This window comes from Arachis stenosperma, chromosome 1 (assembly GCF_014773155.1).
Source record: "Arachis stenosperma cultivar V10309 chromosome 1, arast.V10309.gnm1.PFL2, whole genome shotgun sequence".
Classification (NCBI taxonomy): domain Eukaryota; kingdom Viridiplantae; phylum Streptophyta; class Magnoliopsida; order Fabales; family Fabaceae; genus Arachis; species Arachis stenosperma.
In genome coordinates, this window is record NC_080377.1 from 66628512 (window position 1) to 66651192 (window position 22681).

Genomic DNA, 22681 nt, shown 5'->3' on the forward strand with positions numbered 1-22681 from the left:
CATTTTTGCACTTCCTCAATCACAGTTCATTACTCCAAGTCTTTCTTCATCAACAAGTTATCACATTTCCTAGTTTTTTCTCATTACTAGGAATACTATAAAAATTTAGGACTTAAATGATGAAAATGGAGGCTTAGAAGTCTGAAATTCGGCTTGAAAAACTCAAAAATCAATTTTTGCTGAAAATGAGGTCATGCATGCGCATCGCCCACGCGCATGCATGGGAAGCGAAGAAAAGCGGGTGACGCGTAAGCGTCGCCCATGCGCACGCGTGGAAAGTGAAGATGTAGGGTGACGCGTGCGCGTTAGCCACGCGTACGCGTGGATGCGTTTTGTGCTCCTCGCAGAAAACTGGCACGCTACCATCACAACTCTCTGAAATTTATACCACGCACCTGCATCAATACAGTGATGCGTACGCATCGGCTAGGCGCACGCGTGAGAGAGTAAAAATCGTAAGTGACACGTGCGCGTCAGAGTACGTTTTACAAAAAATTTTACTAAGTTTAAAAAGCTGCAGTATTACATTTTCAAACCCCAAACTTCTGACGGACATAACTTTTTCGTTTCAAATCATTTTTCACCCGTTCTTCGAATGGCATAAATATCTCGAATCCAATTTTATTTCTAAATAAGTTTGATACAAATCGAGGATCTGGAGACCAAGTTATGCTCCGTCAAAGTAGAGCAAAATCACAATTTTCGTAAAAGCCAACAAAAACTAAATTTTCAATACAAGCCAATTTCAAACCTTTTCAAAACCAACCAAAAATCACCAAAATCAACCTCAAGCCTCTTAAACTCATATTTTCAACATTCTCCTTAAATTCACAATCCACCAATTCACCATCTTGACCAATCTCAATCAAATAACTCAATTTCAAATAAAATACCATATCATATATTTCATTCTACACCTCAAGTTCCAATAATACCAATTCCATCAACCCCCAATACATATAAATCCATATCATCATATACAACTCACATGCATTATCAACAAAGATATCAATTCCTCCCTCAGAACCAATAACCACATAATCCATACAATCCATAGTAACCAAATAAGAACAATCACAATTCCATTCAATCTCATATGACATCACACAATATACACATCACTTACCTTCCTTACCTCTTTCCGGCCTCTGGCCCAAGATTCACGGCCTCCGGCCCAAATTCACAATTTAAATGCATATTCTACAAACTAATATTCATTATCTAATTTATCAAATTCTCAACACACCAAACATACAAATTCACACAATTCTCAACCCAATCATTAATTTACATTACATATCAACTATACCTATTAGTACCAACCATTTACACAATCCAAACTTAATCCTAGGGGCATCTAGCCTAGGAATTCTCATCACACTACACGGTACTTAAATGAAACTTAAACCGTAACTCTTGTAGCCAAAATAATTGAGCTTCTTCTAGGAAGTCTCCACCAACCCTTAGCTCCAAGCCTCACCAAAGCCCCACAAGCAATATCAATCTTCTAATTGTGCACTAAAATTACCCAATACTCTTAACCCACGAAATTGGTTGATGGAATTCACCAATGGCTCATACTAGAGCACTCCTAAATAATCAAAATCATAAAATTACTCAACACCCGTAACAAAACTCGAATTTAAGGAGAAAAATAAAAATTGGGCAGAGGACAATGGAATACTCACCACATAACTTAGATATAATTGTAGAGAATGGAAAGAGCAACGCGTGGCTGCAAACGACTCGTCAATCGGAGTTCTAGAGAGAAAGTTATGGTAATTTGAAGTTTGGAAAGTTAGGTTTTCTTTCTCTCTTCTCTCTATCCGCCCCCTTTCTCATTCTCTACGGTAAATGAACTGAAATACTCATAACTAATGTTTATATATGTTGGATCTTGGGCCATCTTAGGCCCGGTTCACTTGTTTTAGTCCGTTGGCCCAACTTTGAGCCAAAACCTTTAAGATTAGAGTTTTAAATCGTATTTTAAATATTTCTAACTTCCCAAATTATAATTTCTCATTTCCTAACCTTATTCACTTATAATTAATTTATTCAGCTGCAGCATCAGATAGATCTCAGCCAGTATTGCCGGTCAAATTTCTAGTGCGCATTTTTACTCAGAAAACTATGTTTTTTTACTTAGAAAAATTCACTGAATCTAAATATCATATCTAAATTATCAAATTCCGATTGCTAAATTTTTTAACCATATTCGCTCATATTTAATCTATTATTTAATTAATTACGGTTTAACCGGATTTTACAAACAGTCTCAACAAATGTAGTGTAGTTTTCTCTCTCTCGTATAATAATAATAATAATAATAATAATAATAATAATAATAATAATAATAATAATAATAATAATAATAATAATATAAGTTTGTGAGTATAAAAGCATAAATAATTTAACATTTAAGCTAATTCACAAGTTATACATTTAAACTAATTCACAAGTTATTTTTTATTATTTATGAATCCGTCTTTTTATGTTTTATTAATTTTTTTTATCTTTTAAAGTCTAAAAAAATATTTTTTCCACCGAAAAAACTCTCTCTGTGCATCACCGTTCCTTTGAATTTTTATTCTTTTGAGGTAAAGTATTTAGGAGTGTTCACGGTGTGGTTTGATTCGGTTTTAAAGAAAAAAGTCATCCGATCCGAATGTTTAATTTATATGCGGTGTGGTTTGAATTGGATGAACTTTTTTTGGAAATCCAATCCGATCCGATCCGATTACAAGCGGTTTGGATCGGTTTAAATTTGCGGTTTTTTAAATAAAAAAATTAAATACATATAACAAGTCTCAACATCAATTTTAAATAACCAACAATGACATAACAAGTCTTAACAATATTTTAAAAAACCAACGATAACATAACAATAGAAATGGTTAATTAAAATAAATAAATAAATATTTTGAACATAAAATATTCATTAAATAATAATAATATATGAATAATAGAAAAATCTATAACAAATTGAACATGTTATATGTATAATTATAAATATAATAATAAAAAATAATATTATAGCACATTATGCGGTTTGAATTTGATTGGATTGGATCGGTTATGAAAAATAGACGATCCGAAATCCGATCTAATCTAACAGTTTGCGAAAAATAGAATCCAATCAAATTCGAATTAGTGCGATTTTAATCAATTTTTTGTTTGAATTAGATTGGATGAACGGTTTAATTTGAATCGGCTTAAATTTGAACACCCCTAAAAGTATCCAAACGCTCTTGTATTTACGATGCATTTTCCATTTATTTTATTATTCTAATTCTTTATTTCTATTGTTAGTATTAGCTTGTATGTTTGTTGTTGTGGTTTTTAGCTAGTATTGATGTCTCATATTACGTTTTTATTTAATTAAATTCAATTCTTCCATTATGGATAAAAAAAATATTTTAATTAATTTACATAGACGTTGTAATATTGTAAACACGTGCAAATTGAAATATCACGCATTTTAAATTTTCAATTCAAGAGCTATATAGTATAGTATATACCGAATTTGGATACAACTTATAATTTTTTATTCTTTCGATCATAATACATCTAAAATTATATAATTACACACAAAATATTTTCTGCATATATCTAAAATACTACAAAAAAAATTTAAAATTTAAAAATAAAATATAATACTTTATTTTATTATTAATTGACTTTCACTATGTCTTTGAACAATATTATTTTTTAAACCAGCACAAATAATTTTTTTATTAGCATTTTTGGATGTCGACTGCATGTTAGATACAGAAAACTAGAGTTAAAAGCACAAATTTTTGGCCTGGCTATATTTTCGGGAGGCTCTTCTTACTGTTACATTTCGTTTTAAGAGGGGGATTCCACACACGGATAGTTATCCATGATGTTTTTTGAGATTGTCCAAAAGCCTAACTAGTTTGGCAAGCTTTAGGATTTGATAAGTTGGTTCTTACATAATAGTAAACAGCGCCCCTTTAGATTCTTTTCTGGTCTCTGGTGGATTTGGCATTCAAGGAATAACGAGATCTTTCATCCTCACGAGCATTGGACCATAGACAAGGTGATTGGTATGGTTTTGTTCGTAGAAAAGGAGCTCCGAAATATTTTTGAGTTGCAACGACTGTCTATCCCCTCCACCATTAGTGGCTCTTGGATTCTTCCAAGTGGGTACCTTTAAGATTAATTGTGATGCTAGCTATCCTGGCAATGGTGCTCGAGTTGGTTTTGCTTGTGCTAGCTGAGATTGGAAGGGAAGGTGGGAACGAGGCTGTCTGGGAACAATTGAGAGTCGTAGCATTTTGCAAGGAAAGTTGTTTGCTATTTGGAGAGGCTTTCTTTTAGCATGGGACTCGGGACAAAGAGACATTATATGTGAGACAGATTGTGTGGAGACTTTTACTATTGTCAAATAATTTACAAGATTGCTCTGGGTTTATTGATCTTTTGGTGTTAAAAATCCGAGATATCATGTCTTGGAAATGGCATGCTGATCTCCGGTTGATCTTGAGAGATACAAATATAGTAGCAGACATCATGGCAAAAACTGCAATGAGGACCCTTTCTCCCCAAGTGGAGCTTCCATTGCCTTGGAAGGAGTTTGAGCGTAGTATTCAGCGAGACTGCCTTTCTTAAGCAGTTTCTTGTTTATTTTTTTAGTTGTTGTTTATTTTCTTTTAAGTCACAAAAAAATACACATCCAAAATAATAATAATGCACATTAATTATTTTATCAACACATCCGAAACTCATATCCATATGATTTGTTTATAATTCCAAAATTATAAGATTACACAACTAAAATCACAAGATTGTACACCAAATAATTGATAGGCAGTAAACATTACCAATAAAAACGAACAAATCCTCACAAACACATTCAATATTAACATGAATAACATGAACACATCTAAAATTAGATCATTACACATCCAAATTACACTAATATTCCAAACTCGAAATCAACGGAAGAGTAAAAATTAGGGTTTACCACATCTAAATTACATTCATATTACGAAATCTCCCAATCATACATAGTTGTGCAAGCATAATTACCTTAGATAGAGAAGGATCGCGACGGTGGAGGAGACCCAGGATGAAAGAGGCACGCATGGACAGAGCGTGGGGGAGCTACGGGTCGCCGATGGAGCTGTGCGTCGTGGATGGAGAAATTCTTCCGAGGGGAGGGGGAGCTTGTTGCGGAGAGAGGTGGATAGCGCAGGAGAAGATGAAAGCGGCGAGGAGGGAGGCGCTGCAGCTCTGGAATTTTAGTTTTAACGAAGAAAATGTTTTCTTTGATTACTGCAGAGGAGAGGTAACTAGTTAAAATTTGTGTTTAAATGAATATTTAGGGTTTTATTTAGGATGTATTAGTGTTGAGAAGATTTAAATTTAAAATTTTGAATTTTGATTTGGTTATTCTGTTTTTTTAGATTTGTTTTTAAATAAAAAAGATAATAAATCTATTATGATGTGTGTTTTAGTTTTTTTTTTAAATTAATGTTAAAAAAAACTGAATAAAAGACAATATTTAAAAGATACATAGTTATACTATTATTTTAATTTATATGTTAAAAATTTTATATGTATGTTATTAAGTTAAATTTGTGTTTGAATTATGTTTGATTTGATATATTGGTTGAATTATATAGAATTTTATTATGGTTGTGTTAATATTTTTAACAACAAATTTAAAACTTGATAATATCCAATTATCCATGAATACTTGCGGGCATCTGTCTTTTTCCACGAGAAAAAATAAACGGAGATCCGTGATGAGATGAAATAGAGACAGGACATTTTACAAAATAAAGACAGGGTGTGGGAGGGATCGCATGGCCCATAGAGACCCGTAAAGATTCTCTAAAATAAAAATAGTTAATTACTCTTGGATTAAGATAATAAAATTTATATATGATAAACATTATAAATTTAATAATGATTAATTTTTTATTTTTATTACTTTATTAATTTTTTCAGGACAAGAATGATCATACTCTTCAATATCACAAAGACAAAGGTGTCTATCTAAATATATTTACCAAATTAGACCGGACTTGGTGTTTATATTTCTCCTAGGCTGAGACTTATTAAAAAAATTCCTAACGGCTCCTGATATTTACTTTAAAAGATAACAAGACTTTTAATAAAAGAAATACACTTTTTAACTCTTGATATTTATTTCTATGAGACTAGTTAACCTGTCTGTTAATATTTTCTCTTTGTATTAACGGAATAAACTTATATGATAAGTTAAATTGTTGATTTATTTGTTAAGACTTAAGAGCCAATTAGGATTAACATATTCTTTTTTATTGAGAATCTCATTTTTTTTGGAGATAATTATCAGGGCTGTTTAGTTTTTTTATTTTTTATTATCTTTTTTAAATATATTGATTAAATTTATTGTGTAAAACTGAGAAATATTAGTGATTTTTAAATTATTTTTACTTATAAAAATTAAATGTAAGATATATTAGTGATTAACATGTCAGATAAACATAATTTAGAGAAAGATAATTGACAGAAGAGTTAACCCAGTCTCACAAAGTTAAATATCAAGGATTAAAAAGGGTATTTTTTATTGAGAATCTCGTGGTTTTTAAAAAAAATTATTAAAACCAAGATGGGTATCCATCAAAAAAATAAAATAAAATAAAATAAAAATTATACACTGTAAATTTTATTTTTTTAGTTTTTAATTTCGTTTACCATTTCTGTTTAAGTAAGTGTCAGGAGGTTACTAATGAGTTATAGTTCAAATGACATAATCTTCCCATCCTCACCTAGAGGTCTCAGGTTTGAATCTCACTACTAACTTTGGAAAAAAAAGTCTCGAGAATTCGAATCTTATCTTGTATATGTAACAACCCATTGGCCAGAGATAAGGAGCTCACGTCGGTAGGAGTGTACATAAAAAAAAAACTAAAATGTGGTTAACCGGTTAAAAATCATAACCATATTTTGATTAACCAATTTAACAAAATAATTTTAAAAAATACACCCATATTTTTTAAATTTAGTTAACCAAAACCAAAGTAAAAAACCAGTTTTTAACTGGTTAACCAAAACCAAATTAAAAGAAAAACCTAATTTCAAAAACTCTTCGAGTCTTCGCCCCTTCTTCAGTTCTTCTCTGTACGTCGTCGTCAATAGTTCTTCTCCTCTGCCCCTCACCAGAATTGTCGGTGGTTTGTCAGATCTCTGCCTCTTCGAGTCTTTACTTTAACTCGCGACTCTGTCTCTCTACCTCGACCTTCCATTCTTAACTGCCGGAGTATCTCTTTTTTTCGGTTCTCTTCTTCTTTTGTCGGTGGCTCACTGGAGCTCATCAATTGAGGTAAGCCTCCTTCTTGTTCTTGGTATATATATAATTTTTCTCTGTCAGTTAGCTTGATAATTCATATGATAATTTATCGATTTCAATATCTATTTTATAGTTTTTCTCTATCAATTAGCGTGATATATATAAAAAATTTTTTTGTGCAGATTTGATTTTATTAGAGGACATTACTTATTCAGTAGGTTTAAGTTCAATTACGCTTGAAAATAACTAGAAAGTCTAGACTCAAATGTGGCGCCAGATAAAGAGAGATGATAAAAATGTGATGATTTTACAAAGAAAAATAGGTTAATGGAGGTTTTATAGTCTAGTGAGAGGAAAAGTACATATAGAATAGTTAAAAGAGATTAGACTTTTTTTTTAAAGTTGATCTTGTGAAAGAGATTGTGGAGTGGACTATGCATTGTTTAAATAGAAATGGTATTAAAAAAAATAAAAGTGTTTAGTTTATACAATAAAAAATTTTTTATTATTTACAAATGCTATTCATATTATTTAAAAAAAATTTAGATTAAAAAATTCAATTTAAAAAAAAATAAAAGCTTAGGTTTTAATGTAAAAAACTAATGTTTTAATGTAAAAACTAATTTTTTTATTTTAAAATTAATTTTTATATAAAAATTGGTTATGTTTTTAAAATTAGTTTTTATTTTATTAATTAGTTAAAAATCGATTTTTAATTTTTTTTAACCGGTTAATAATGTAAAATTAATTTGATTAATTAATCTAACCTAAATATTTGATTACTCAGAAACAAATTTGATTTTTAGACTATCCATAACTATGCACAACCCTATCCGCCGGGTTGGAAGATACTTGGAAACCAAAAAAAAAAAAAAAAAAAAGAAATTCGTTCACCATTTTTGCTGTAATAAACAGAACAAGTTTGAACATAGAGTGACCGAGTGAGATATGAAGAAGCTCACTGCAATTGTTTCCATTTTCGTGATCTTAACATTCTCTTTTCATGAAATTGCGTATGTTTCTTCATCTCCTCTCTTACACCACGCAAAACAGGTAAGAAATTTGATATAAACAAATAGCTCAACTCTGAGAATTGATGCCTGGGGATTTTGAAAAATGGAGTGGTTTAAATTTTCTAGGGTTCTTCTTCTGTTATAGATTACGATTCTTACGTATTCTATTTATTTCTAATCTTTATGACATGCTAATCCTGAAGACCAGAATTTTAATTTTAGCTTGAATTACGTTGCCAGTATTTGTAAAGTTGACACGTTTCTTTTCTTTCATTTGTTCTTTTTGGGACGTTTGCTCCAGGTTCACGAAGAGAAATCTTCTACTGTAAGGTATGGTTATCGATTCAAATCCTTTTTTTGTTCGTTGTCAGTGGCTTCCATAGATAGTTCCATTGAAATATAACTTTATTCTCAAATGGATGCATTTGAAGTTTGATCCTTAGCTTATAGCACATAAAAAATTTAGTGAATAGGCTTTTCAGTAGTGTTCTTCTATATGGCTTCTACCTATTCATGCATGTTTTATTATTGTAGAAATCTTGAACAGGATCAAAAGCATGCTGGTGAAGTGCATTGCTCTAGGGAAAGAAGTAGGGCAGCTCGGAAAGTGATAGAACAGGTATCAAAACGTGCCTTTTCAAAATCATGATAAAATTATGATGTCCTGTTGTATTAAGTGGTGTAAACTTTGAATGACATCGAAGATTGTGGCTCTTGTGTATTTTTTGTAGTACTTGACACCGTTTGTTGAGCGAGAAAACTATCATTTTTCAAGAAACTGTAGACTTCACCCTGAAAATGATATATTCAGGGATCAGGAGGAGCATAAAATTTTCGTAGACAGGCATGATTGGCGGTGTGGATATTGTAGAAAAGTTTTCCGTGAAGAAAAATTTCTTGATCAGCATTTTGATAACAGGCACTCCAATCTTCTGAATGTAGTACGTTGATTCTTATTTCTTTCTTTATCGGGTTTGGTTCACACAATGTGCAGTCATGCTTTCATCTTTACTTTCATCAATTGTCTGATAACTTTTTCTTACACCCATTGCCTCTCCCACTTTTGTGTATGTAGAGCCTCTATATGCTCATCATTCTGACACTTCAAATCATAACATTCTATTCTCTTGATCACTTTATGTTCTTGATTGCTCATTTTGAATCAATGTTACAGCATCGCTGTTAATGTTTCTATGTTAAATCTCAATATTAAGCACATACTTTTAAACCCTGATTAACTGTTTCTATTTTGTTATTATTAACTTATTTGTAGTTTTTAATAATCTATGAATGAACATGATGCTGTCTGAGTTTGAATTATTCAGAGTTTCCCCTCTATGATGGCCGGAAAGGGATGCTGGATGGGGCCACAAATACCTTCCCCCTCCCCCCGGTCCCCCTCTCCTCCCCAAGATAAAATTCCTAGCTGTCTCTATCTCTGTCTCCATGTGAGAATAAGGGTGTTTTTTTTTTGAGATATGGAAGGACAAAAATTTGTGTCCTTGGGATGGGGGAAGGACAGGAGAGACAGGAACCGAGACACAAACTTAATAAAATGTTTTGGACCAATATGCCTTCACTATTCTTTTCATAATTCTGAATTTACCCTTTCTCCACTCCTCAACTCCCTACTCCTCCTCCTCCACCTGACCTTCTTTCACTGTTCCTCCACCGCCACTCTTCCTCTCCTCCATCTCTCTTCTTTCTCTATTACAGTTTTGAAGAGAACATTGGAAATGGAGGAGATGAAATTAAAAAAGCATGGTTTAAGAGTGACAAGTTTGAACTTTGGAGGAATGGTTTGGGTTTGGGAAAGAAGGGATGAAGGCAGAGAGAGGAGAGAGTGGCAGTAGTGGCAGCAGGAGGAGAGGTTATGGAGGCTATGTAGGAGGTTGAGATCTGATGGTGTGTGCGAGTGTTGTTGCTTCTGGGAGAAAGAGAGGAAGTGTAGGCTGGAGGAATTTTTTTTTCTTCTTTAATTAGAGAGAGTAGTTTTGGTATTTCGTACATGTCTCTGTCTCTTGTTTTTTGAGTTTTGCCTACTATAACCAAACACAAGACAGAGACATTTTGTGTCTCTGTCCTTGCTGTCTCTGAGTATTTTGGTTATTTTAAAGAAAACTCATGTTGTTTCAATAGATTCAATACATGCTTGTGGAGTTGACATTTGGCTTACTTGCATTGCTATTTAATCAAAGTTTTACTTGGAAAATGTTTTTATACTCTCTTCTGGATTTATTTAAATACAGAGTCATGATAATTGCTTGGCTGATTTATGTGGAGCATTGCATTGTGATGCTGTTATGAATTCCAAGTTCTCTAGAACTAAGTGTTATCCAGCAGCTGCTGCAAAAAACCGTCACCTATGTGAGGTTGCTGTCATTTTTTTTATTATTTTTTATATTTATTTGTCGTTTTGGCCTAGTTCTACCTAATTCATATCCAGATTTTGTCCAGAGTCTTGCTGACAGTTGCTTTTCCATAAGCCAGGGGCCATCAGCAAGCCGTCTTCATGGTATACTTGTGTTTTTTAATTTTAGTTCCCCTAGTTTACTCTTGTTATACCATTATGGTGTTTATTCTAACCCATTTCCCCAAAAATAAATTTGAGCTGTGTTTCTTATAGTGCTCTTTTGGTTTGATGGCAGAATTGTTTATACACCAGTTTTGTGATGCTCACACCTGCTCAGGGAAACGGAAGCCCTTCTCTAGAGGAGGCAAGGTATGGGCCAATTCAAAATGTTAATGTATAATTAGCTTATCTTTTGTTAAAAACTTGTCATTGCTGACTTTTAGCAATAAAGGGATATCTATAAAATTCGTCGGGTAGATGATCTACATTGGGCTATGGGTCATGTCATTAAAAAAATTCCATGCAAAAGGTTAGCTCAAATCAGCATCTAAGATTAAACTTGCAATCACATTATCTTCCTTTTTGCTGGGAATGTTTAGGCATTCCCTTTTTCCCATTTTCAGTTCATCATGCAACAATTTCTGAAGATTTTATATAGCCAATTTATCATCAGTGATGAGTGAACACATATCATATAGGACATGCCTGCTGTTTATTAAACCTGGTATTTTTCTCTGCAGGAGCAAAGTAGTTTCTTCCGCCTGGCTGCTGGAGCATTGATCTTGGTGCTACTTCCTGTGTTCTATCTTTTTCTTTATCTTGTTCAAAGGTACCTTTACATTTCTATATCTTTATCTTGTTAATCAAGGTTTTGCACTGTTAGTTCCTAACATTATTGGGGGAAGTTGCAGTGATATGAAGGGTCGAACTCAGGAGCTTCGTCGCATCTCAAAAGCAGGATGGAAAGTCAAACCATCATGAGTCATGAATGGTAAATGTTTATATCCCTTATAAAGATAGCTTATCGAGTTATCGTAAGACAGAATGGGCTGTATACTGATAAAATTCAATATCATAATGAATTGTACACTTTAACTTCCTGCTTGTTGTGTCCTTCATCGACAATTCTACATTTATCAAATCCCTTTCCTTCAATTTGTTCTTTCTGAAGTGAATATGCTTTGGCTATATCTTTACTTATCAACAAAACACCCTAAGATGTTATTAATGCAGGTGTGCCTCTTGTCCACTATCATCGTCTAGGGTGAATGGTTTGACATAGATGGGAAGATCCAAAGATGTACTGCTTAATGTTGATTTTAGGCTTTCCTCCAAGAAGATTCACCATGGACGTCCATGTCAATCAAAGAAATCTAGAGAACTCTTATGGAGTGCATGAAGGAAATCAAGCTTCACGGTCGTCAAAAACCTTCCCTGCCAGTGACTGGGAAGTATCAAGTGTTAATTGATGATCATACATCTTTCGACTTTTTTCGCTTAAGCAAAGAACTTCGTTATAAGAAGAACAGTTAACTAATCCGTTTTCCAAATTTTGCTCAAAATTTGTGTAATTGTTCCTGTTTGTATGTTGTATTGCATTGAAAACCTAAATGTACCAACCAAGAAGCTGCTGTCAAAAGGCAAAATTTGTTTACACATTCAGTGCCACCACCACCACCACCGCCACCTTTTGTATTTGTCATCCAATAATCAAATGAGAAAGCTAAATAGATTTTCTGATTTCCCTTGGGAATGGTAATTTGGTCTTGCAGAAACTCAAGAAAAGGCGGGGTAATAGTTGTTTTGTGAAATTTCAAATTTTTTGTTTCATTACAAACAGCAAAATAGTAGAAAATGAGATTTTTCAACAACACTGGATTACAATCAACGTCAAGATTCTAAATTTGTGAAAAAAAATAGGCTATAAATAATAAAATTAGTATGAAAATATAAGAAATTAAAGATGTATTTAGTTTGTGTTTTTTATTTTGTTTTTATTTTTAATTTTTTTATTTTAAAATTATGACAAAAATAAAAAGAAAATAGAAGATAAAAATAAAAAACAAGATTTATTGTGTTTATTTTTTTTTATAAAATTCAGAAAATAGATAATACAAGATTAAAAATAAAAATACAAATCAAATATATCCTAAGAATTTTATTTTTAATGGAAAATTTGCTTTTTTTTTGGGGCAGGAAATGAAAATTTGTTGGTTGTATGATAGGTTGGAATGAAATGGAAAGTTCGGATTATGGTAAAGTAAAACACTGTCATACTAAAGCCCAAGTGAGGCCCACTCATTCAGTACGGTGAGGAGGAGACCATGTTTTATAGGAATTTGAATTTGATGTTGATTGACCCTTCCCCTTCCTTAATCATATTTTGATTATAGTGGTAATTATGATAATAGATTAAAATTGATTATTGGATGGAGTCAATTTGAGAATTTGAAAGTTTGACATCAAGTTTTAGAGGCTAGGTTTCATTGGTGAGGAGCCGAAGTTGAGGAGCTTATAGTACGATGAATGCTTGAGATGTTTCGGGATTAACAAGGAATCAGCTAAGGTATGATTTCGATTTTTCGTAACTAAAATATAATGTGTCGTGAAAATTTAGGTTAGATAACCGTAATATAGGATTGAAATGTTGGTGTTGTTGAGATTGATAATTGTTGGTATTTATGAGGTTGATAATTAGTAATATGGATGAGGTTGTTGTTATTGAAATAATGATTTTTGAGTGATTAATGATATATGTTGATAATTATGTATGATGTTGTTTATGAATTAATTTGTGAATTGAGTATAATTGTAAATTTGGAGTGTTGTGGAGTGCTTTAGTATGTTGGAAACATAGATTGGCTGGTTTGGTGTTGATGTAGTAAGGTTAGGTAAGTTAAAAAGGTTTTGGATTGGAAAAGTTTGGGAAAAATTGAGAATTTAGCTTTTGGTAAAAACGTGATTTTAACAAATTTCGGCGGTTCATAACTTGAGCTTCGCTTTTTGTATTTGAATGAAATCTATCTCAAATTAAAGATATTTTCAGTAGCTTTAAAATGGTATAAAGTTTGAGAAAAACGAAATTTTGTAGAAAACGTTATAGACGTCAAAAAACATGTGTAGAAAACTGATTTTTGTTAAGTTGCAGGATTTTGAAAAATGCTGGTGCGTGTGCGCACGCGACAGGCAGTGTTTGAGTTTCGGATTGTGCGTACGCCCGAGGGGTGTGCACACGTACACCCTGGGATTTTGGCAAGTGTGCGCACGCACACTACGGTGCGTATGCACACTATCCTGTTTTTTCAAAAATTATGTTTTTCACTATTTGACTTCCCAACAAGTCTGTTACCATCCGAAACTACTATTCTAAATAAAATTTACTATTTCTATACTGTTAACCATTATTCTAATTTTTTTCAAACTCCTAGAAAACTCTGTTTAAATCATGATTGGTGATTTTTGGGTAGTGGAGTATGAATAGGATTATGGAAGGAAGATAATTTGTTGGTGAAGAAGGAGGTGAACTAGATGATGATGAATAAGGAAGTACTGTGATGTTATATATGTTGTGAGTGGTGGCTAAATTCATTATGTATAAGGATATGATGATTGATGATTGAATTGAGATTGAATAAATTCTTGATTGAGATACCTAGGTAGTAGCAAGAATTGTGGTTCGTCCTGCTTGCTCTGGGTCAATGTCGGAGATGTGATGATAATGATAATTGATTAAGAATGAATGGATGTTTGAGATATCTGGGCAGTAGCAAGAATTATGGTTCGTCCCGCTTGCTCCAGGTCAATGTTTGTGACGCTTGGATAGTAGCAGCAGTAGTGGATTATTCCACTTGCTCCAGGTTGAGCTTTAAACACCCGTCTGGTTAGTAGCCGCAGTAGTGATTACTCTACTGGCTCTGGGTTAAGCGGGTAGTAGCAAGGGGTGTTTCAGTCCATGGTTAGATACCAGGACATATCGGGTTGGCTATATAACTGACAGATGATATCATCAGCCTTAGGGCAGGCATACATCATATGCATATGTGTGTTTTGTTTGATTGTGCATTAATTGGACTTGCCTATATGATTATTATACCTACTTGCTAAATTTGCTACTTGCTGTAATTGTATCCTACTTGTGTTTGTTTTGTCTGTATCTTGTTTGTCTGTGCTATGGAGTTCTAGAGAAATGAAGGAAGGTGAGAAATTAAAAGATTAAGTTAGGTTTGAGTTAGAATTGTGAACCCCTAGCTACCCCACCTTGTTTATGGCTTATTTGTGGTTGTAAAGAATAGTTTTAAGTTTGAATCTATTATTAGAAGTTTTAGGATCACCTCTGGCTTTTCTGGGACATTATATGTTAATTATGCAGGCACCGTTACCATGCTGAGAACCTCTGGTTCTCACCCCATACATATTTTGTGGTTTTCAGATACAAGACGTGAGACACCTCACTAAGGCATACTGGGAGCTTCTGAAAGTGAAGGAGTTTTGTGCTTTGGGATTCTATTTTGGTTTCTGATGTATATATATAGATACTCTTCTATCTCCATTATATATCTATATTATGTTTTATCCCTCTTAGAGGTTGATTTGGAGAAACAGGTTATATAAGCTGTCTTTTGGGTCTTTTGGGTTATTTTGTATATATGTTTATATGCTCTGGCCGGTTTTAACTTCGCGAGCCGAGTCAGGAGCTTTGTTATCTGTATCCTTAGAAATATTCTAGTATGTATAAATACCTTTGTCGCTTTACTCTTATCCTATCTGGTTTACGTTTATCGTTCACGTGAGCTTTACGACTTTTGTTATAAACTTTTCTGCAAAGGCTCCTAGGTATAAATTTTTTTCAACTATATTATATATGTATATATATTCTACTTTTAGAAATCGTAATGTCTCGCCAACTCTATTTTACATCCTAGGTGTAAAGCTCTGTGTGGTAGGGTGTTACATTATGGTATTAGAGCATTTCATTCTTGTATAGTCTCGGAAATAGACTGACTATGATTCTGAGCATACTCTGACTTTGTGCATATGCTATTTAGGATTTCTGCTTGACATATATAGCATAAATGTTCATGAGCATTACTTTGGATATTCGAAACACTAGACTTGAGATATTAAAACTAATCACCTTAATATCGATTGTTCGGTATGGACAAGATCCAAAGGGCGTCTCGTGGGCGCGAGTGAGGTGAGATGGTTGATGATAGAGCTGTTGCACAGGCTATTGCTGACAGGCTGAGACAAGAGCTATAAACGGTAATAGAGGTGGTAATGGACCTGGTGGTAGAGAAAGCTGATGCGTGAGCATTTTGTACCCTTTTTCATAGTATTTTTATAGTATTTTTTGTTATATTTTATTAAGTTTTAGTATGTTTTAGTGTAAAATTCACCTTTTGGATGCTACTTTGAGTTTTTGTATTATTTCTATGATTTTAGGTGATTTTTGGGCGAATTTGGCAGAATCTTGTTCAGAGATAAAGAAAGGATAGCAGATACTATCAAATCCTAACCTCCTTGCATTCCAACGAGCATATCTTGAGCAATAGAGGTCCAATTGATGCAGTGTCAACGGTGTTAAAAAGCTAATTTTTAGAGCTTTCCAGCAACATATAATAGTCTATATTTTTCTTCCAGAATGACTGCCAAAACTAGCGTTAAATGCCAAGCCTGGGCGTTTAACGCCCAAGAAGGACTGGCCTCCCAAGTTGAACGCCTAAAACAGGGAACAGGACCAGCGAAGTTCAACGCCGAGAACCCAAGTTGAACGCCAGTCTTCAGCCCGAATCACTCCTAGTAGGCCCCAAAATGGATTTTAGCACTCCTTAGCTTATTTTATCTTATCCTTGTAACTTTTAAATTTAAATTAACATCTTTTAGGTCTAGTATTTACTATAAATAAGGGACTCCCTTCCTCCTGAGGATCACGCCTCCCGGGAGGAGAGGATCAGACACATTACTTTACATCTTCTTTGTTTTTTTCTGGAAAGCATGAGTAACTAAACCTCCTGGTTAAGGTTAATAGCTCTGCTTATTTCTATTGATTAATATTATTATTCTTCTATTTTAGTTAATATTTGATTCAATTCTAAGGTGTTGTTTACGTTCTTAATCTTATGAATCTGGGGTGGAACGATAGTATGACCCCTTATTCTATAGGAGCACTTGTGATTCTCGATAGAGTTATTCGTTTGGGCTACAGCTTGAGAGCTCTCCTCCTAAATCGCAATTTACTTGGGCTAATTAGATATGTGACATATAATCTAGTTAGCTTTCGGGTAATTGAGATTTTTGTGGCGCTAAACTAGATCTCTGAGCTTCACCCTCTGATTTGAAAGAATTGACCTTGTCTGTGGCATTTTAGTAAGGTCAGGGGAGATTAACTCGCTAAGATGTTAGGTTTTAATCACTAATGGTTTGCCATGGAATGAATCACTCATTGTTAGAATAGTGAGTAAGAAGTATTAATCCGAAAGGATGAGCATCTTCGAAGCCTTAACTGCTTTCATATATTATCTCTTTACCAATCTTTAATTGCTTTTCTTTATTTTCTTGTTTATACGCATTCAACAACAACAACTCTTTTTCTATTTGCCTGACTAAGTTCTGCAAGACAGCTATTGCTTGCTCAATCCAACAATTCTCATGGGATCGACCCTCACTCACATGAGGTATTACTTAGATGACCCGGTACACTTGTCGGTGAAGTTGTGCGAGTTCTATTTTCGCGCACCAAGTTTTTGGCGCCGTTGCCGGGGATCGTTCGAGATTGACAGCTACTGGTTGTCTTATTGCTTAGATTAGGTACTTTTACTCGCTTTTGTTTAATTATTTTTCTTTTTTAATCTTTGGTCCTTAATTTTTCTATTTTTCTTAATCTTTGATCTTTAGATTTTAAATTTGGTGTCTTTGTAGTGTTTTTTTTCTTTTTATTTTTCAAAAAAATTAAAAAAAAAAACTCCTCTTGAATTTTCGAAAACATTTTCATCTTATTTTTTTTTAATTTCAAAATTTTAAAGTTTGGTGTTATCTTTCTCTTTCTTTTTGAATTTCAAAAATTTTTAAAACCCTTTCCTTTGAATTTTTGTAAAGTTCTTTATCTTGCTCTTATATTAATTTAAAATTTTAAGCATAACGTGAGACACCTCGTTGAGGCAAACTGGGAGATTCTGAAAGCGAAGGACTTTTGTGCTTTGATATTCTATTTTGGTTTATGATATATATATAGATACTCTTATATCTTCATTATATATGTATATTATGTTTTATCCCTCTTAAAGGTTGATTTGGAGAAACAGGTTACATATGCTATCTTTTGGGTCTTTTGGGTTATTTTGTATATATATTTATATGCTCTGGCCGGTTTTAACTTCGCGAGCCAAGTTAGGAGTTTTGTTATTTGTATTCTTGGAAATCTTCTAGTGTGCATAAATACCTTTGTCGCTTTACTCTTATCCTATCCGATTTACATTTATCGTTCACGTGAGCGTTACGATTTTTGTTATAAGCTTTTCTTCAAAGGCTCCTAGGTATAAATTCTTTTCAACTATATTATATTATATATGTATATATTTTACTTTTAGAGGTCGTAGCACCTCGCCACCTCTGTTTTACATCCTAGGTGTAAAATTCTGTACGATGTTACAGAAATCAGTTATAAAAAAGCAGGGAGTATAAAGATATTATATAAAAGTATTAATATATCAATTGATATAAATTGAAACATATAGGATTGTCTAACAACGTTAATTTGTACTAAGTTTAGTGCAATAAAAGTTTAACATTATATAGTCGATTATATTTTATCATAATAATATTTTGTAATGCCTCAAGTAGTAAGTTTGTAAAATGAAGTCCTTTGCATCATAAACACCTACATCTTTCAATTTAACTAACTTCAAATGATAGATTGCTCAACCATTAAATAGAATAAAAGACAATATTATAAAGAATTGATGCGTCAATGCAATTTTCATTATACAAATATAAATACATCTGTATGGATATATCTATTTTTCTTAATAACAAAAAAATGTAATACTATCTTTGAAGAAGAAAATAATGGATTCAAACAAGAGCTGCAAAATTTTACCTTTATTAGTTGGGTCCATCTAGTGTACAGATATGTTTTGGTACAGATTTACAGATTTTTGTTTTTTATTGATTTAAAAGTGTATCATTAAAAGTGTTGCTTAAAGAAAAAGTGTTACCCTTAATCGTTAACTTGACTCTGATACCAATTTTTAATTTCTAGCTTTTCTTTTAATTTCTTTTTCGAAATTTCTATTAATTCTTCATATTTTACTTTGAATAAGTTTATAATTTATATAGGTGCTTTATTTAAAGGATTTTGATAAAAAGTATTGACCATTTCTACTATTTCTCTTGCAGTTATTACTAGTCTTTGATGTTTTGATTCATAACTTTTCAATCTTGTTTTAATTTATAATATTCTTTTTTACATGGATTATTGTATATAAAATTTTTTATCTGTTTGTCTTTTTCTTTAATAGAATTTCTCAAATCTTCAATAACTTCTTTTATTTCTACACTTTCTCCTGTTTCTAAATATCTGTTTAATTTTTCAATTTCATTCTCCATTTTTTCTTTCAACAGCTTTAATTTTTTTAAGTCATAATATGGTTTTCCAGGCATTTATAAATTTTTTAAGTTTAATTACAACTTGTTTATATTTATTCTTATTTCTATCCTTTTTATTATAAGATCATCAATTTCAATCTGAAGATTGTTTAATTCCCTTTTATACTCCTTTATTTTACCTTTTAATTTTCTTGTCCTATTTCTTTTTATTTTATTTTCTGGTTTTTCAATCTTTTTATACTTCATTATTTATTTTAAAATTTCTGCAAACTCTATCATTGATTCATCATTATTTTTTAAAGATTCTATTAATTTCTCTAGCTCTTCAACTTCTCTTTTCAACTTGTCATAGATTATTTTTAGGGCTTCAAATGCTCTTTGATTTATTTCAGAAAACTGTAAATAATTCAAACGATTTTTTCTTTCAATTAGCTCTTGTTTCTTGTCTTGATAAGTTACATATATTTCTTCTTTATTTATTGTCATAATTTAGTGTTTAGGGTTTCATTTAATTTTTCGACCTTTTTTGTTAGTTCTTTTATTTCAGAATTTTCTTCTTTAATTTTTAACTTAGATAAACTTAAAGGGCTATTAATTTTAGATTCTCTTATTTGAAAATTCGATGAAACTAATTTGCCTGATGGTTCTTTTAATAATAGAATTGGGTTTTCAATAGCTTTATATTTTGGTATTTCTGTTTTTATAATTTTCTAAAATAATTCATCAACATAAATTCTTTCTCTGTTTTTAAATATTATACTATGATGGCTATTTGTTAAAGCATAATTTATTGCATATGTAATTGAAAATGGTTCATCGTCTTGTTCCATTAGATTTTTTCTGTGAAATTTATAAGCCAAACTTATAGATCTTCCAAGATTTTCAGTTGATAAAGGTATAGTATATCCAAGATGGGCATTGAATTTAACATTTACGATTGCCAAGTTTCCATGAACAATTCCAATTATTTGATCTATTGGGTCATCAGTAATTCTTTTATCACAGATTGCTAAACTTATTGGTGAATTAATTCCTTTCATATATGTAGATTTAATTAAGACTTGTATAGTACTAATATGAATCCATCCAATTTTAGATCTTTTTTGTTGATCCTTAATTTTCTCAATCTGTTTACTCAATTCTTCATCATTTATCAAAGCTATTTCAAGTTCTCCATTGGCGGATTTTATCTTTATAGGGGCTTCAAGTTGAATTTTTCCATAGTATATTATATTTTTTCTATTAAAAACTTCTTTTAAAAGATTTTGTTTATTAAAATTTTCATTTGATTTGAGATTTAATTTTGTTTTTAGAACAACCTGTTTTTCATTATCTAATAAGGCAGATAATCTATAATAATCAGATTCTTCCGTTAATTCTAAACTTTCTAAATAATTCATAACTAAGAGATCAGGATAAAGGCGTACCTTTCTGGAGAAAAACTTCCTTTATTTAGTATATTTTACATAAGATGTTTTTATCTCCAGAGGAGAGATTGTAGATACTAGCTCCAGAGGGGAGTTTAGAATTATTTTTCCCTAAGGGGATTCTTCTTTAGACTATAGAATCGCCTCGGCAGCTTCCTCCTTGCTCTCCTAGCATATGAGTACTCTTAGCCTCCTGCTTTCCATTGTCTGATGCCTTCTACAATTGCCTAAGCAATCTATTTATAATGGTTGGGTCTGATGGACAATTCCCATCCTTACCCTTCTTATGACGTCATTGCTTACGTCATTGTTTATTATCTTGCACCAGCTACATTGTTGGTGCTCTATGACCTAAGCGCTTACGTCATTATGCAATAATGTCGAGAGATGCTTCAGATGCGCTGTCCTCTTCTTTTATGTGGGTGGATGAGCTGTCCTCTTCTTTTATCATGTGGGTGGATCCCATTTCATTATTGCTTTCTTCAGATATTTCTGAGACACACAGCTGGCACTTGTGGTCTTCTCTATTTTTTATCAAATAGTAGAGATTCCTTTTTATCCCTTCAGGGAGTTTTTCTAAGAGTCCAGATAGATTGTAGAATGCAGATTCAAACTCTACCAAGAGTCTCATCTCTCTTTCTTCAATTTCATTTCTTTTACTGGACACAAGCAGAGTATTTCTGCTTTTATAATTGATTCTTGTGTGAGATTTCCTTGTTATCTTTTGAGTTCTTTCGAAGACCCTTGCTAGTGTGCTGGCTAGTCTACCTTCATGATTGTAGATTGTTAAATCTTGAACTTGATCAATTGGTTAAAAATTTCCTGGGAAGACGGACATGAATATTACTTGATGTGCTGGAACCAAGCATTCTTCTTCTTCATTAAAAATAGGTTGACTATTCGTAAATTTTAGGGATATATCCCTTGGATTTACATTGTCAATCATATTTTTAAGTCTCTTTACTGCATCAACGAATCCTGCAGGAAACTCACTAATAATTTTTAGATCATTAAAAATTAAAATTGTATCAATTAATCCATACTGGAAAAACTGATATGTGTCCGATGGGGAAGCATCTGGAAATATAACCAGCTTTGTTAGCTGTTCTTTGGCAATAGGATAATATCCCAAAATTGCCCTTTTTTCTTCAGTCCAATTTAGGACTATGTTGAGGGTTTCTCTGAGATTTGATCTACAGACCCTTTTCTTTTCCTTGATTTCAGCTCTTGTAGGAATATTTCTCATTATTCCTGTTCTCTGGGCTTGAATCGGAGCTTTATCTGCTCTTTTTAGAGTTTGTTCTGGATGAAGAGCTTCATATTCCCTGAAGGATTTCTTTGCCTCTTCTAGTGTTGAAAATCCTCCTTTATGAATTATCCTTGACTGGTGTGTGAATGGTGCTGCTTTTTCCCAGGCATCATATACTTCTTTCATGGGACCATTATAAATTACATAATATTTTTTATCTTGGGTGGATTTTTTAATGATTTCAGCAATTGTTTTATTTTCCGAAATTTTTTCTTCACCTGTTTTGTCCACCATGCTTAGCTGGCTGAACTCTGATGGTTTTGCTTGTTGTGTTGATTTCATTGCTTCAATGGCCTTCTTGAGAGATTGGATCTGTGTCCTTAGTTGCTGGCAATGCTTGTATTTTTCGAGTTCTTGCTCATATTTTTGAATTTCTTGATCTAATGCGTTGTAGACGAACTCCATTCTCTTGTTAATGTATTTGCAATAACATTTTTGTCACCCTTAATATATTCGATTTTTATTGGATATTGTAACAAAAATAATTGCCATCTTACCAATCATCCATGATTATAATCAACTTTTAAATTATATCGTATGAAACCTGTTAGGTAACTTGAATCTGTCCTTAATGTAAACTCTCTGGGTAGTAAATCAATTTTCCATTTCTTAAGAGATTTAATTGCTGCTAGAGTTTCCTTTTCATGAGTGGTATATCTCTGTTCTGTTGGA

General features: G+C 32.4%; 1 protein-coding gene across 2 annotated transcripts; it reads left to right on the forward strand.

Moving 5' to 3' along the window:
- Positions 1–8164: 8164 nt before the first annotated feature.
- Positions 8165–12541, forward strand: LOC130935754 (uncharacterized). Of its 2 annotated transcripts, none has more exons than XM_057865640.1 (10): positions 8165–8356; positions 8618–8646; positions 8851–8935; positions 9048–9257; positions 10566–10688; positions 10774–10831; positions 10965–11038; positions 11410–11498; positions 11581–11660; positions 11903–12535. In XM_057865640.1, the coding sequence occupies exons 1-9, from the start codon at positions 8252–8254 to the stop codon at positions 11648–11650; spliced, it is 843 nt and encodes a 280-aa protein (XP_057721623.1). In that variant the 5' UTR covers positions 8165–8251; the 3' UTR covers positions 11651–11660; positions 11903–12535. The 2 variants fall into 2 exon arrangements, with proteins under 2 accessions (XP_057721623.1, XP_057721630.1); XM_057865647.1 differs by having other exon boundaries at positions 8180–8356; positions 10807–10831; positions 11903–12541.
- Positions 12542–22681: the final 10140 nt, after the last annotated feature.

Coding starts and splice junctions, on each gene's coding strand:
- LOC130935754 (XM_057865640.1), top strand. CDS start 8,252: ATGAAGAAGCTCACTGCAATTGTTTCCATTTTCGTGATCTTAACATTC. Junction 8,936..9,047: donor CTCGGAAAGTGATAGAACAG/GTATCAAAACGT, acceptor TATTTTTTGTAG/TACTTGACACCGTTTGTTGA. Junction 11,039..11,409: donor CCTTCTCTAGAGGAGGCAAG/GTATGGGCCAAT, acceptor TTTTCTCTGCAG/GAGCAAAGTAGTTTCTTCCG.